A 16,844-nucleotide genomic window follows, 5' to 3' on the forward strand; every position below is an offset into this window, starting at 1 on the left:
TTTTCCCTATTTTCTTCAATTTTAGTCTGTATTTTGCAATAAGGAGTTCATGATCTGAGCCACAGTCAGTTCCCGATCTTGTTTTTTCTGACTATATTCTCCATCTTTGGCTGCAAAGAATATAATCAGTCTGGTTTCGGTATTGACCATCTGGTGATGTCCATGTGTAGAGTCTTCTCCTGTGTTGTTGGAAGAGGGTGTTTGCTATGACCAGTGCGTTCTCTTGGCAAAAGTCTGTTAGCCTCTGACCTTCTTTGTTTTGTACTCCAAGGCCAAATTTGCCTGTTACCCAGCTATCTCTTGACTGCCTACTTTTGCATTCCAGTCCCCTATAATGAAAAGGACACGTTTTTTGGAGTTAGTTCTAGAAGGTCTTGTAGGTCTTCATAGAGCAGTTCAACTTCAGCTTCTTCAGCATTCCTGGTCAGGGCATAGACTTGGATTACTATGATATTGAATGGTTTGCCTTCGAAACAAATCATTCTGTTGTTTAAAATTAAAATTACAATGTAAAATTAAAATTATAATGAGGTACCATTTCATATCCACTAGAATAGTTACAATAAATAAGACAGGCAGGAACTTCCCTGGTGGTCCAGTGGTTAAGACTCTATGCTCCTGATGCAGAGGGCCCAGGTTCGATCCCTAGTCAGGGAACTAGATTCCATAGCTAAAAGGTCATATGCTGAAACTAAAGATCCCACATGCTGCAACAAAGATCCTGTGGGCCACAACGAAGACCCAGTACAGTCAAATAAATAAATACTTAGGAAAAAAAAAAAGACAGGCAATGACAAATGTTCACCAAGATGAAGGGAAACTAGAACCAGCCTGTATTGCTAATTGGAATGTGAAATAGTACAGTCCTTTGGAAAACAGTGTGGTAGTTTCTCAAAAAGTTAAGCAAAACCCATTGATTCTACTTCAAAGCAACTACTCAAGAGAAATGAAAAAACAAATCCACAAATGTGGATGTTCATAGCAGCATTATTCATAAAAGCCCCAAACTGAAAATAACTTCAATGTCCATGAACTAGTGAGTAGACAGACAAAATGTGTTGTAGCCATACAACAAAATGCTATTTAGCAATAAAATGTAATGAACTATTAGTACGCGCTACGTTATGGGTGAACCTTAAAAACCTTATGCTAGGTGAAAGTCCATTAGTTCCAGAAAAGACAAACTTAGACAGAAAGTAGACTAGCGGTAGCCTGGGGCTGGATTTAGGAACAGGGATTAACTATAAATGGGCATAAGGAGGGATGAAAATGTTCTAAAGCTCATTTATGGTGAGGTTGCATCACTCTGGAAAATCATTGTAAGCATTAAATGTGTAAATTTTATGATATGCAAAATGAATAAATACATGGATGAATAAATGAATGATTGCCTATAGAATACACTCCCTTGCAATGGCAGTATATAAGGAATTTTACACATTTCTGAATTTCTTTTAGTGTATTCATGAGGGGATATATTCTAAGGAATTTAGTGGCTGGCACCATAAAAATCTATCATCTGGGCCAAACTCTATTCCATCATGAACTTTGAGAGATTTGTTGGGCCAACGTGGCAATAAAGGAGGGAGTCAATTCTTGGAATAGTTGTAGACGATACCAATGTGGGTGCTTAGGATAGTGGCCCATTGACCAAGAATTTTTTTTAGGGAGAATGTTTATTGTGGTTGGCACAAGTATGGTCTACTAAATTGAGGGTTAGAGACCACAGCCAGGAGAATGAAAAAGGGCTGTATCATATGACTAATCAAAAAAAGAACATGAAGCACATTACCAAAAATACCAACACAATGACCACAATCATACAGCCTTCATCAACTTCCCTAATTCTTTAAAAATGTTTTCTGATTACCTGTTTGTGTCTTGAATCTGTCTCCATAGAAGTCTCCTTCTTTGGGGCTAGAATTTTTCTGGAGATTGCAAGTTCCAAGGCTCTGACAGGTTAAATCATCCAAGCGTTAGTTTATGGTAGTGACATCAGATTCATGAGTCTATTTTCCAGTCAGTCAATTATGGTAGGATCTTTAGAAAAACAAGAGGAGAGAAGAGAAACCGTTGTTAGCAGGAACAAAGATTTGGTCAATCTATTAATTTCCAGTATCAGAATAAAACAGAGAAGAATTTTCACTGGGGTGTAATTTCAGGTTGGTGCAAAAATAATTGCATTTTTTGCATTGGAAATGATGTTAAACAAAAAGCAAATTTGAGCAATTTTTTAATTCAAGTTCAAAATGGGTCATAAAGCAGCAGAGAGAACTTGCAACATCAACAACACATTTGGCCCAGGAATGGCTAATGAACATACAGTGTAGGGGTGGTTCAAGAAGTTTTGCAAAGGAGATGAGAGCCTTGAAGATGAGGAGTGTAGTCACTGGCCACCGGAAGTTGACAACAACCGAGAGCATCATCAAAGTTGATCCTCTCACAACTACATGAGAAGTTGCTGAAGAACTCAACATCGACCATTCTACAGTCATTTGGCATTTGAAGCAAATTGGAAAGATGAAAAAGCTCAATGAGTGGGTGCCTCATGAGCCGACTGCAAATCAAAAAATCATTGTTTTGAAGTGTCCTCTTCTCTTGTTCTATGCAACAACAATGAACCATTTCTCAATTGGATTGTGACATGTGAAGCAAAGTGGATTTTATATGACAACCGGTGATGACCAGCTCAGTGCTGGAGTGAGAAGCTCCAAACATGGTTCCTGTGTGGTGGTCTGCTGCCTGTCTGATCCACTACAGTTTCCTGAATCCTGGCAAAATCATGACATCTGAGAAGTATGCTCAGCAAATTGATGAGAGGCGCTGAAAACTGCAGCACCTGCAGCCTGCATTGTTCAACAGAGAGGACCCAATTCTACTCCAGGACATTGCCCAGCCACACATCGCACAACCACGCTTCGAAAGTTGAACAAACTGGGCTATGAAGTTTTGCCTCATCCGCCATATTCACCTGACCTCCTGCCGACCAACAACCACTTCTTCAAGCATCTTGCCAACTTTTGCAGGGAAAATGTTTCCACAACCAGCAGGAGGTGGAAAATGCTTTCTGGGAGTTCTTTGAATCCTGAAGCACAAATTTTATGCTACAGGAATAAACAAGCTCATTTTTCACTGGCAAAAATATGTTGATTGTGATTGCTCCTATTTTGATTAATTAAGGTGTGTTTAGGCATAGTTATAATGATTTAAACTGCAATTTCTTTTGCACCAACAGAACATGAACCTACTGCTGACTGCTGTATTCCACGAAGTCTCAGTTGATGGCTGTTTTGAGGAGAACATATTATTAGAACCTGGAGAGGGAGAAGTGGACAAGGAGAGTCTGTCTTCTCTGCCAATTTAACCAGCCTGTTTTTTATAATTCCATTTGTCCTTTCTATTTGCCTCAGCTCTATAAATGATGCACAGTGGATGTATTTAGAAATCTTGAGGACCTTACAGCCCATTTTGTAAGTTGTACATGAAAATTACTATCAATAATAGAAGGTCATCTTAAAGAATAAAATCATCCTGGAAATAGATTTGTTGACAATCATCATGCAAACTCTTACTTATGAAAATGAGTGTGCTTTTTACTCATCTGGGCAAGTCCGCAATCACTAAACATTCACAGTCATAATCCATTACCCTGTATAAAAATCCTCTAGAAAAGATGAGTTCTTTTCTTTGCTCTAACATCTTTCTCTACAACATGAACACGATGTACAGGGAAGCTCTCATAATACTGGATTTTAAAACATGGAGCATACCAATTATACCTATTTTTAGCATCCTTCCTTGTCTCCCTTGTCTCCTTCTTTACTTATGAGTGCTGTGCCAAGAGGGAGTAAATTTTTTATGTATTCTAGCAGCTGTCTGGTAAGTTCCAAGATGATTATGGTATAAAATATGTCTTGATAGGTTTATTATTCTGAATTTAGGACCTGATCTTGGAGAAGGGAAACAAACAAAAAAAGTGTTGTCAGGAAATAGCCTCACTCTTGGCTATATTATTAATATGACAGCTATATTTTGTAACTCTCTAAGAGTTTAACTTCTCTAAAAATGAGGGATCCTACTGTTTTGTTATATCATGACCGAAGAGCATGATGCAAGTTAGTACAAAGCCCTCAAAATTAACATGTTTTTTGAAAAGTGAAAGTTCAAATTCAGGGACTTCCCTCGTGGTCCAGTGGTTAAGAATCCACCTTCCAATACAGTGGACCCGGTTCGAGCCCTGGTTGTGGAACCAAGATTTCACATGCAGTGGGGCAACTAAATCGCATTCTGGAACTACTGAGCCCATGTGCTCTAGAGCCCACGAACTGCAACTAAGACCCAACGCAGCCAAATAAATATAATAAATATATATTTTTAAAAGTAAGTTCAAGTTTAGATTGGTAAGGATGTAACTTTGCTATACATGCAAAACATATAGGAAAAACTAACTTATTATTCATTTTAACAGTAGACTGTGTACTCAAAGACCATTTTACTTACAAGTGACCAATATTATTTAAAGCTTTATGCTTCTTTAAATAGAAGGAATCTGAAGAAGAACTTCTGGAATGACAGAGTCAGAACATCTGAAAATCCACTCCTCCATAAAAGCAGTAACACTGGAAAAACTTGTCAAATCCAACTTTTCCAGAACTCTGGAAATTAACCAAAGCTTTCAAAAATCTAAGGAGAATTTATTCAAGAAAAATTGCTGAATATCACTAGGAACAATGAACTTTGTGGCATTTTTATTTGCTTTTTCCCATCCTCCTCTCCACAACACCACAGTAGTATCCCAAATCGGCAGTCTCACAACTCCTGCTGCTGCTGCTGCTGCTAAGTCGCTTCAGTCGTGTCCGACTCCGTGCAACCCCATAGATGGCAGCACAGGCTCCCCCGTCCCTGGGATTCTCCTGGCAAGAACACTGGAGTGGGTTGCCATTTCCTTCTCCAATCTCACAACTCCACTAACTACAAAAACCAGTGACCTAGCAGCCACTAGAGGGGGCAGAGTGGGTGTGAAACTCCCCAAAAAGCTCTGTTCCAAGAGAACTGTCACTGCTTGACCTGTCTGGAAGCTCTGTGAAGAGCCCCATTCACAGGGCTTGTTTGACTCAGAGCCCACGCAGTGAGAAACCCCGTTCCCAGGTATTTGTCTAAACAAGCAACAGCTAATTATTTGACATCCCAGCTTCCTACCAGTTGTGGCAAACAAGAGGTATGATAAAAAAAAAAAAAACCAAAAAAAACCTTCAAAGTAATATTAGGGAATGAGAAGCCAAGAGAGAGTTTTGAAAAGCTCTGACATCTACTTGGGAATCCTAAAATTTATGTGCATTTGCAGAACTGTGAGTATGTCCAGGAAATACCGGAGAAGGCACCAGTCCCTTAACTCTGGTGATCTTGAGGCCTTGCTCATGCAGGTAGTGACGAATAAGGCAGAGTAAACTGCTAGAGCATTTGAAGCTTGCCTGAACCAACATACAGAGTCCCTTAGCAAAGAGTAGGAGACATTGCTTCAAGGCATTTAAGGAAAGCTCTGTCCAATCATTGGCTGACAACTGAGCTAACCAGGCAGAAACTTCAGTGACTACCATGTACCAGAACAGACTTTTTAGAAGTAGTCCATGAAAATCAATAAACAAATAAACAGCACTAACAGCAAGCTCTGGTTGAAAAGATATGATTTCTGAAGTTTTCACATACATTATTTAAAATATCCAGTTTTCAGCAAAAAATGTTGGACATATAAAGAAATATGAAAGCATGTCTCAAGCAAAGAGAAAAAAGTAGTCAATAAAAACTGTCCCTGAGGAAGCCCAGATGTTGGACTTATTAGACAAAGATAAGGTATTAAGATATAATACCTTTAAATCAGGTATTATAAATAAGAACTAGAGGAAATTGGGTCTAAGGAAGTCAAGGAAAATATGAAAATGACATCTCACCAAATACAGAATATCCATGAGATATATATTATTTAAAAAGGAAATAGAAAATTCTGGAGCAGAACAGTACAATAACTGAAATTAAAAATTTACTAGAACTTCCTCAACTTGATAAAGAATATCTACAAAAAGCCCTAGAGCTAACATCATATGTCATAGTGAGAAACTTGAGGCTTTCCCAAGAAGGATGTCTCTTCTTACCACTCCTTTTCAACAGGATACTGGAAATTCTAATCAACGCTTAGGATGAGAAAAGAAATTAAAGCTATACAAGTTAGGGAGGGAGAAATAAGTGTCTTTATTAGTAGATGACATGTTCGCCTATGTAGAAAATCTGCGAGAACTGACCAAAAAACTCCTGGAACTAATAAGTGATTATAACAAAGTTGGAGGATGTAAGGTCAATAAGCAAAAGTCAATCTAGCCTTCCCACATACTAGCAATGAATAGTTCAGGTCCGACTCTTTCCAACCCCATAGACTATACAGTCCATGGGATTCTCCAGGTTGGAATACTGGAGTGGGTAGCCTTTCCCCTCTCCAGGGGATCTTCCCAACCCAGGGATCGAACCCAGGTCTCCCACAGTACAAGTAGATTCTTTACCAGCTGAGCCACGAAGGAAGCCCAATGAACAGTTAGAACTCAAAATTTTAAAAATATATATATTATGTTATGGAACTTCCCCAGTGGTCCAGTGGTTAAGAATCTGCCTGCCAGGGGACACAAGTTCGATCCCTGGTCTGGAAAGATCCCACAGGCCACAGAGCAACTAAGCCCTGGCACTACAGCTATTGAAACCCTCAGGCCTATAGCACGTGCTCCAAAACAAAAGATATCACCGCAATGAGAAGCCTGCACATGGCAACTAGAAAGTAGCTCCTGCTCCTCACAACTAGAGAAAGCCCACAGGCAGCAATGAAAACATAACACAGCCAAAAATAAAATAAATAAATACAATTTTTAAAAGATCAAAACTTATTGGATACAGCTAAAGCATTGTTTAGAGGGAAATCTAGAGCTATAAAAGCCTATATTAAAAAAAAAGATTTAAAATCAGTAACCTAGCCTATTACCTTAAAAAAATAAAAATAGACTAAATAAAACAAAATGAACTCAAAGCCATCAAAACGAAAGAAATAATGAGTAAAGCAAAAATAAATGGAACAGAGGATAGAAAAACAACAGGGAAAATGAAGAAAACCAAAAGTTGGTTCTCTGAAAAAGTCAACAAAATTGATACATCTTTAGCTACATTGATTTCAAGAAAAAAAGAGAGAAGAATCAAATTATTAATATCAGGAATAAAAGAAGGGATATTACTATTATTCTCACAGAAATAAAAAGCATTGTAACAGAATATTATGAACAACTGTAAGTCAATAGATAACATAGCACAAATGAAATGGACAAATTCCTAGAAAAGCACAAACTATCAAAGATGACACACAAATAAGTAAAATATTTAAAGTGAAGTCCCTCAGTCGTGTCCAACTCTTTGTGACCCCATGGACTGCAGCCCACCAGGCTCCTCTGTCCATGGGATTCTCCAGGCAAGAATACTGGAGTGGGTTGCCATTTCCTTCTCCAGGGGATCTTCCTGACCCAGGGATTGAACCCAGCTCTCCCACATTGCAGGCAGACACTTTAACCTCTGAGCCACCAGGGAAGCTAGTAAAGGGGCTTTGCTGGTGGCTCAGACAGTAAAGAATCTGCCTGCAATGCAGGAGACCTGGGTTCAATCCCTGGGCCGGAAAGATCCCCTGGAGGAGGAAATGGCAACCCATTCCAGTATTCTTGCCTGGAGAATCCCATGGACAGAGGAGCCTGTCAGGCTATGGTTCATGTGGTCGCAAAGAGTTGGACACAACTGAAGTGACTTACGGAGAAGGCAATGGCATCCCACTCCAGTACTGTTGCCTGGAAAATCCCATGGATGGAAGAGCCTGGTAGGCTGCAGTCCATGGGGTTGCACAGAGTTGGACACGACTGAAGTGACTTAGCAGCAGCAGCAGCAGCAGCAGAAGTGACTTAGCAGGCATAAAAAGTAAAGAGATTGAATTAGTTTTTTTTTAAATCAATTAGTTAATTAATTTTGACCATGCCTTGGCATGCGGGATTTTAGTATCTGGATCAGAACCTGCACCCCCTGCAGTGGAAGCTCAGAATCTTAACCACTGGGCCACCAGGAAAGTCCCTGAATTAGTAATTTTAAAACTTCCTCAAAGAAAAGTTCAGGCCCAGATGGCCTCAGTGATGCATTCTACCAAATGTTTGAAGGATAATGAATACCAATCCTTCGCAAATTCTTTAAAAAAAAAAAAAAAGGAGAGAACACCCCCCAACTCATAAAATTAAACAATATCAAGAAAAAAAACTACAGACCAACATCTTTTATGAATAAAGATGTAAATCTCAACAAAACATCAAAGAATTCAGCAGCATATAGAAAAGGATTATACACCAATACCAACTGGGAGAATTTAAAGAATGTAACTTGGTTTAGCATCTCAAAATCAATTGATTTAATACACCATATTACTAGGATAAAATACAAACCACATGATCATCTCAGTGGATGCAAGAACTTCATTTGACAAAATCCTTTAATTAAAAAAAAACAAAATAAAACACTGAACCAACTAGGAATAGAAGGGATTTTCCCCAATATGATAAAGGACTTCTATGAAAAACCCACAGCTAACATCCTGTTCTAAGCCAAAAGGCTTTATCCCTAAGATCAGCAATAAGACAATTATAACTCTCATCTTGTCTATTCAATGCTGTATAAAGGTTGTAGCCAGGGCTCTTAGTGAAGAAAAAGAAATAAGAAACACATGAATTGGAAAGCAAGAAGTAAAACTATTTTTATTCACAGATAACATGACATTCTGTATAGAAAATCCTAAGGAACCCTCAAACACATGATTATTAACAAGTGAGTTCAGCAAATTTGAGGAGACTCACACTTCCTGATTTCAAAACTTACTACAAACAATAATAAGACAAAGCAGGAGTAGCAGAAGATAGATAGGATAGAACCTAGAGCCCAGATTTTTGACAACAGTGCCAAGACAATGCAATAGGGGAAAGAATAATCTTTTCAAGAGATGGTGCTGGGGCACAACTCAATATTTACATGCAGAAAAATTAGGTTGAAACCTTATTTTACACCACACACAAATTAACTCAAAAATGGATCAAAGACCTAAACATAAGAGCTATAAGAGAACTTAGGGGAAGAGCTTCAATAATTTCTTAGATATAGCAAAAGTAACAAAAAAAAAAAGATAAATTGAGTTACATCAAAATTTAAAACTTCTGTGCAGCAAAAGACAAAAGAATAAAAAGGCAACATACAGAATACAGAATCAGAACATATGTCTGATAAGTTAACCCAGAATATATATTGAGAATTCCTATAATTTAACAACAAAACAAGTGTAAACTGATTAAAAAATGGGCAAATAACACAAATAGATGTTTCTCCAAAGAAGATATACAAATGACCAACAAGCATATGAAAAAATGTTCCACATTACTAATCATTAGAGAAATGCAAATTAAAACCACAGTTACATATCACCTCATACCCACTAGGGTGGCTACTATTAAAGAAACAAACAAACCAACAGAAGATATTAATACATTTTGGCCAGAATGTGGAGAAATTGAAATTCTTGTACACTGTTGGTGGAAATATAAAATTGTGCATCCATTTTAGAAAACAGTATGATAGTTCCTCAAAATTAAAAATAGAGAGACTTCCCTAGTGATCCAGTGGCTAAGACACCAAGCTCCCAAGGCACGGGGCCTGGGTTTGACCCCTGATCAGGGAACTAGATCTCACGTGTCACAACTAAAAGTTTGCAGGCTGACACTAAAAGACCCTGCATGCTACAATTTAAAAAATTAAAAATAGAATTACCATACAATCCAGCTATTCCATTTCTGGTTATATATCCAAAAGAATCGAAAGCAGTGTCCCAAAGAGATAATTGTATACCTGTGTTCACAGTAGCATTCTTCAGGATACATTCCTGGTGGTCTAGTGTTGGACTCTGCATGTCCAACACACAGGGTGCCATTCAATCCCTGGCAGGGAAACTATGATCCCATATGCCACGTGGCGTGGCCAAAAAAAAAACAAACAATGTCATGGTAGCATTCTTCACAATAGCCAAAATGTGGAAGCAGTTCAAATGTCCAAGGATGGATGAATGGATAAAATATTAGCCATTGTAGTATACATACAATGGAATATTATTCAGCTATAAAAAGGAATGAAATTCTGACATGTGGATGAACCCTAGGGCATTAGGCTAAGTGAAATCAGACAGACACAAAAGGACAAATAATGTGTGATCCCAATTATATGAGGGAAAATCACTGCAGATGGTGACTGCAGCCATGAAATTAAGATGCTTGCTCCTTGGAAGAAAAGCTATGACAAACCTAGAGAACATATTAAAAAGCAGAGACATTATTTGCCAACAAAGGTCCATCTAGTCCAGTAGTCATGTATGGATGTGATGCTAAGTCACTTCAGTCATGTCCAACTCTGTGCAACCCTGTAGACGGCAGCCCACCAGGCTCACCCATCCCTGGGATTCTCCAGGCAAGAACACCGGAGTGGGTTGCCATTTCCTTCTCCAAGGCATGAAAGTGAAAAGTAAAAGTGAAGTCGCTCAGTCGTATCCGACTCTTAGTGACCCATGGACTGCAGCCTACCAGGCTCCTCTGTCCATGGGATTTTCCAGGCGAGAGTACTGGAGTGGGTTGCCATTGCCTTCTCCGATGGATGTAGGAGTTGGACTATAAAGAAAGCTGAGTGCTGAAGAATTGATGCTTTTGAGCTGTGGTGTTGGAGAAGACTCTTGAGAGTCCCTTGGACAGCAAGGAGATTCAACCAGTCCATCCTAAAGGAAATCAATCCTGAATACTCATTGGAAGGACTGATGCTGAGGCTGAAGCTCCAAAACTTTGGCCACCTGATGCAAAGAGCTGACTCATTGGAAAAGACCCTGATGCTGGGAAAGATTGAAGGCAGGAGGAGAAGGGGATGACAGAGGGCAAGGTGGTTGGATGGCATCACCAACTCAATGGACATGAGTATGAGCAAGCTCCGGGAGATGATGGACAGAGAAGGTTTGCGTGCTGCAGTCCATGGAGTTGCAAGGAGTTGGACACGACTGAGTGACTGAACAACAACAACAAAAAGAGTAGCCAAATTCATAAACATAAAAAATTGAATGGCCATTGCCAGCGACTGGGGAGAAGAGGTAATGGGGGACTGCTGATATAATGGAAATAGAGTTTCTGTTTTACAGAATGAAAATGGCCTAGAGATGTGTTGCACAAAAATATGAATATACTTAACACCACTGAACTATAAGCTTAAAATAGTTAAGACAGTAAATTTTCAGTAGTCTATATTTTACCACATTTGTTTAAAAGATTACAAAATTGCTTAATTATGTTTACAGATATGGTAGATGGTGAGGTATTATCATTTATCAGATTCGAGACAATTTTTCTCTGTGACCCTTGATTTCTATACCTCAATTTCTAGCTGGTTCATCTGGTTGCTCATAAATTAACCTGATTTCTGCCATTCAAGTCTTCTCAAGCAACCTAAATGTCCATCAACAGATGAATGGATAAAGAAGATGTGGTGTGTATACATATGTTTTTACACACACATATACACACACAGGGGCTTCCCTGATAACTCGGTCAGTAAATAATCTGCTGGCAGTGCAGGAGACCCAGGTTTGATCCCTGGGTTGGGAAGATCCCCTGGAGAAGGAAATGGCAACCCACTCCAGTATCCTTACCTGGAAAATCCCATGGACAGAGAAGCCTGGTGGACTGCAGTCCATGGGCGCAGAGTCGGGTATGACTGAGCAACACTGAGGAACTGATGCACACACAATAAAATATTACTCAGCCATAAAAAAGAATGAAATATTGCTATTTGAAGCATATGAATGGATGTACAGATTGTCATACTAAGTAAAATAAGTCTGGTAGAAAAAGACAAATATTATATGATATCACTTATATATGGAATCTAAAAAAAATACATTACTGTGTGGTGTGGCTAAAATAATAACAATACAAATGAACTTATTTACAAAATAGAAACAGAGTCACAGACATAGAAAACAAACTTATGGTTACCAAATGGGAAAGGGGATAGAGAAGAACAAATTAGGAGTATGGGACTAACAGCTACACACTTGTAATAACCTACAATGGAAAATAATCTTGTAATAACCTACAATGGAAAAGAATATGAAGATGTATACCTGAGGCTAACACAATATTATAAATCAACTAGAGTTAAATGGGCTTCCCTGGTGGCTCAGACAGTAAAGAATCTGCCTCCAGTGCAGGAGACCTGGGTTTGATCCCCAGGTCAGGAAGATCCCCTGGAGAAGGGCATGGCAACCCACTCCAGTAGTATTCTTGCCTGGAGAATTCCATGGACAGAGGAGCCTGGTGGGCTACAGTCCACTGGGTCGCAAAGAGTTGGACACAACTGAGTGACATCACACACACACACATAGTTAAATTGAAAAAAAAATTTTTTTTAAGCCCACTCAGTATATGACAGACTTTTCTACATATAATTCTTAACAGTTTTCTTGTGAGCAAACTGAAGCTGAGAAAGATTTAGTAATATTTCCTATAGCTGTGGGAGAGATGGAGCTATCACCGGGTTCCATCCTGGCTGCAAAGCCTGGGTTCTTCCTCACCAAGTTGTTGTTCCCAAGTTCTAGAGGGCAGACTTCAGTAGCTGTGGTGCCCGGGCTTAGTTGCTCCGAGGCACGTGGGATCTTCCTGGATCAGGGATTGAAGTCATGTCTCCTGTATTGGCAGGCGGATTCTTTACCACTGAGCCACCAGGGAAGCCCACGCTAGATTTTGATGAATGTTGAATGTGTGGACCCTGGAATGACTAAATTAACAAATAGAGAGATGAGTGTAAACACGAATGGCTCACTTGACAGACTAAAGGAACCTTGGAGAGGGTGGGATCCAAAGAGAAGGAAGAGCAGGAGAAGCTGAAAGAGGAAATTGTATCTATACTTACCAGAGCTCTTAGTCAGTCTATCCTGCGCTGAGGACAGAGACCACAGAGCTGCTGCCAGCCTGGAGAAAGGCCAATCCAGTCAGAGCTGCGTGTGACCCTCGTAGCAAAGGAGGCTCAGGCAAGTTGCCCCAAGGAGGGAAGTGCGACGGGCACTCAGGAGAGTTGGCAGGTTGGTACATAGGGCAGGGACACATCTCTCTTTAGAGAGAGCACTCTGGCTCCTGTGGGGAAGGTGACTTAAAGGGGAAGAAATTGGAGGAGGGAAGACCTTACTCCAAACACAGAGCCAATGGAAGTGAATTCCAGAAAGAATTTTTGGAGAGTCCCTTGCCAGGGCTTGGGGAGCAACAACATGGGGGATGGTGAGGGAGAGAGAGGTATCCATTATCCATTCTTAGGTCCCTCGGTGACAGTCTAAAGGAACAGATCTGTTATGCAGGAGGTGGGTGAGGGGGTGGAAGGTGAGGGGCAGTCATGAACAGAGTAGGGGGCTGTCGCTTTTGCTGGGTGTCTCCCATGACTTTAAGTTCTTGTCCGGTTAGCAACTCCAATGTGGGGGACTTTTATGTTGTCCCTTGTCTTAGGATCCTGCATTTGTTCTTTGAAGGATAAAGGCAGGGATCTGGTTAATTTGTCCAGAAGTCGCTGAGGAGACCAGAGTCATGATGGAAGGAAATGATTTTCAGAAAATAGGGAAGGAAAAAGCCTGAGAAAGCAAAGCTGTTTAAAAACAACCCCCCTCGTCATTTCTGTATCATTTAACCATCACCATGCTGTTTGGTACCTCGCTTGATCCTCATGCTGAACCGGAGAACTCAGCAGAGCTGGGTCACTGCCATGCCAGGGTAACAGGGTTTCTAAGCTGGCATGGAAACCTGGGTGATCAAGGGTGTGAAGGCAGAGCACTTGCTGGACACAGGATGAGGCTGTGTCCTCTTCTGGAGAGTAGAGCATGGACCTGAATTATTTAGTTACTTTTCTTGGGTCACTCCAGAGAGAAGGTAGGGGCACAAGGAGTCTCCTCCAACTTGGGAAGATTCTCCCAGGGAATCTAATCCCAGATCCCCTTTTGAGCTCCCCAAGCCTACGGTGAGGGAGCCGGTGCCCTTGCCAATCTTCTCTACTCCAGCCTCAAGGAGCCTCAGGACCCCAACACTGAAGGAACAGGGTCTGACCCCATCCTTCACCGTGGAGTTGGGGAGACTGGGGCAGGAGGCAAAGGGGGGACCCTGCGAGGGGCTCTCTCCCTTCAGACTTTGGTCTCCTCCACAGCTGACTCTGCAGGAAAGGAAAGACATGCCCTGGAAACTGACACCACTTCTGCTTTTTCTGGGTTGGATGACCTCTGTGTGCAGTGCCCGGACCCGGACAGACCTGCTCAACGTCTGCATGGATGCCAAGCACCACAAGGCAGAACCCGGCCCTGAGGACAAGCTACACAACCAAGTGAGGATGGAGTGTGGCTCTGGGTTGGGAGGGGGCTTGTTCAGACAAGGAAGAGGAAGTCAGGGTGGTGGGGGAGGGGTTGAGGGGTCAAGCCCTTCCACTACACACTCACATCCTGAGTTACCATTGTGGGAGAAGATGAAGGCAGGATGGGGGTGCAGTTGATGTGATTCTAGAGGTGGCCTGCTCAGAATAGGATCCCAAGTTGGCAATAACGTGGAATAAACACTTACTGAGCGCCTCCCAGGTGTCATGTGTGTTCTGTGCATGGTTTCGTATTCCCAGAGGTCCCGCGATATGGGTAGATGATGTTCTCCTCCACCTGATACAAAGGAGGACACTGAGGACCAGAGAAGCACATGGACACCCAGAGGATTTGGACAGGACTTGCCCCTGTGATGGGGTGGGGGTAGGATTTAGGTGGGCACTCCCAGGGGTTTAAAAGGTGAGAGATGTCAACATATATTACTGCATGCTGTGATGCAGCACACCTTTCCTCCTCTGCTCGAAAAGCTACCTTCCAATGAGGCTTAATACAACCACCCTCTTTCAAATTTCAACAATCATTCCATATTTCTATTCCCTGCTGTAATTTTATCCATAAAATTGATCAGATCCTGATTTTTTTCCCTTTTAGCTTCTTACTGTCTCCCTTGACCAGAACATATATATCTGCCTGTTTTGTTCTCTTCTGTATTCCCAGCATCTGGAACAGTAACTTGCATAAAATAAGTACTCAGTAATTATTTTTTAGGGAATAAATAAATTACTTTGTATGAAGTGTCAAGCACTGTATAAATGATAGCTATTGTGTTCCCAAGACAGGGCTTCTCCCAGGCTCTCACTGCCCCCATCAGTCTTGTAACTGTGTCTCCCCCAAGACAGGAGTTTCTGGAGGCCAAGGACAGAAGGGTCCTAATAGTGAACATTCTTAGGACAACCTGCCTGAGACAGGAGAGCAAGAAGAGCCAAATGGGAAGAGGCTGGAGGTGGCAGAGTTTGTGGTCTGGAGGCAATTAGTCTCATGTCTTCCCGACCCAGTGCACCCCCTGGAAGAAGAACGCCTGCTGCTCTGCCAGAGTCAGCCAGGAGCTGCACAAGGACACCTCCTCCTTGTATAACTTTACCTGGGACCACTGTGGCAAGATGGAACCTGCCTGCCAGCGCCACTTCATTCAGGACAACTGTTTGTACGAGTGCTCACCCAATCTGGGGCCCTGGATCCAGGAGGTACTGGGGTCTCCCTCCTTTCACCCCAGCAGGCTGCCCCCAACTCAGTCACAGCTGCTCCTACCAACATCCTTGGTTGACTGAGCCTCCCTGCCCCTACCTTCTCCCCCAGGTGAACCAGAAGTGGCGCAAAGAACGGTTCCTGAACGTGCCCCTGTGCAAAGAGGACTGTCAGAGCTGGTGGGAAGACTGCCGCACCTCCTACACCTGCAAGGGCAACTGGCACAGGGGCTGGGACTGGACCTCAGGTGAGGGCTGGGGGGGCGGGGAGATGGAGGTGTGGGGTGGAGAAAGGGGGTCTGAGGATTTGGGGTTGAGCAAGGATTCCTAGGGATGGCCAGAGTTAAGCTTTAGGCCTAGGGACAGAATGTATGTGCCCACCCTCTCTCCCCCTGCAGGATCTAATAAGTGTCCAACTGGGACCATCTGCCGCACATTTGAGGCCTACTTCCCCACACCTGCAGCCCTGTGTGAGGGCCTCTGGAGTCACTCCTACAAGCTCAGCAACTACAGCCGGGGCAGTGGCCGCTGCATCCAGATGTGGTTCGACCCTGCCCTGGGCAACCCCAACGAGGAGGTGGCGAGATTCTATGCCTTGGCCTTGACTGCTGAGGCCTGGCCCCAGGGAATTAGACCTCTCTTGCTCTGCCTGGCCCTGATGCTGTCACTCTGGCTGTATGACTGAGTCCAGCCTGTCCCCAGGTTTGATGACCAGGCTGGGCTCAGTTCAGCTCCCACAAATGAGGGAGCTGTCAGCATGCTTCCATTCATCACCCATCCCTTTGTCATCCAGTTCCTGCTCCAGGATGGGGCTTGGGGTTTCTCCGACAGCCAGTTCTAATAAATAGACCAACACATCTGAGTCTGATGAATTATTTTGGTTCTGAGTTTGTGTGTGGTAGAAGGCAGATTCCACAGTTTTTGGATTCCTTCAGATTAGAGAAACAAAACATGAGCTTGTTCTGCTACTCACTATGTGAAAATAAATCAGTTGCTTAACTTTTCTTAAACCAGTTTCCTTCTCGATAAAATGAAGATAATAATCCTTCCTTCTCTCATAGTTGTGAAATGTTGCCTAGAAAGCATGTGTGCCCGGTGCCTGCACATTATTAGTCCTCAGGGAT

The 16,844-nt window shown here is 42.0% G+C and overlaps 1 protein-coding gene and 1 non-coding gene across 3 annotated transcripts; both read left to right on the forward strand.

Moving 5' to 3' along the window:
- Positions 1 to 584: 584 nt before the first annotated feature.
- TRNAR-CCU (transfer RNA arginine (anticodon CCU)) lies at positions 585 to 657 on the forward strand. Its single transcript has one exon. It is a non-coding gene; the product is annotated as a tRNA-Arg (tRNA).
- A 12,414-nt stretch (positions 658 to 13,071) lies between these two features.
- Positions 13,072 to 16,728, forward strand: LOC129628259 (folate receptor beta-like). Of its 2 annotated transcripts, none has more exons than XM_055547677.1 (5): positions 13,072 to 13,213; positions 14,317 to 14,490; positions 15,532 to 15,720; positions 15,833 to 15,968; positions 16,119 to 16,728. In XM_055547677.1, the coding sequence occupies exons 2-5, from the start codon at positions 14,341 to 14,343 to the stop codon at positions 16,403 to 16,405; spliced, it is 762 nt and encodes a 253-aa protein (XP_055403652.1). In that variant the 5' UTR covers positions 13,072 to 13,213; positions 14,317 to 14,340; the 3' UTR covers positions 16,406 to 16,728. The 2 variants fall into 2 exon arrangements, with proteins under 2 accessions (XP_055403652.1, XP_055403651.1); XM_055547676.1 differs by having other exon boundaries at positions 13,077 to 13,162.
- The last annotated feature ends 116 nt before the right edge of the window (positions 16,729 to 16,844 follow it).

This window comes from Bubalus kerabau, chromosome 15 (genome assembly GCF_029407905.1).
Source record: "Bubalus kerabau isolate K-KA32 ecotype Philippines breed swamp buffalo chromosome 15, PCC_UOA_SB_1v2, whole genome shotgun sequence".
Lineage (NCBI taxonomy): Eukaryota > Metazoa > Chordata > Mammalia > Artiodactyla > Bovidae > Bubalus > Bubalus kerabau.

Bases quoted from the DNA above. Each gene is read 5' to 3' on its own strand.
- LOC129628259 (XM_055547677.1), top strand. From the start codon at position 14,341: ATGCCCTGGAAACTGACACCACTTCTGCTTTTTCTGGGTTGGATGACC. The intron at 14,491-15,531 runs GTGAGGATGGAG...TTCCCGACCCAG, and splicing joins AGGACAAGCTACACAACCAA to TGCACCCCCTGGAAGAAGAA. The intron at 15,721-15,832 runs GTACTGGGGTCT...CTTCTCCCCCAG, and splicing joins TGGGGCCCTGGATCCAGGAG to GTGAACCAGAAGTGGCGCAA.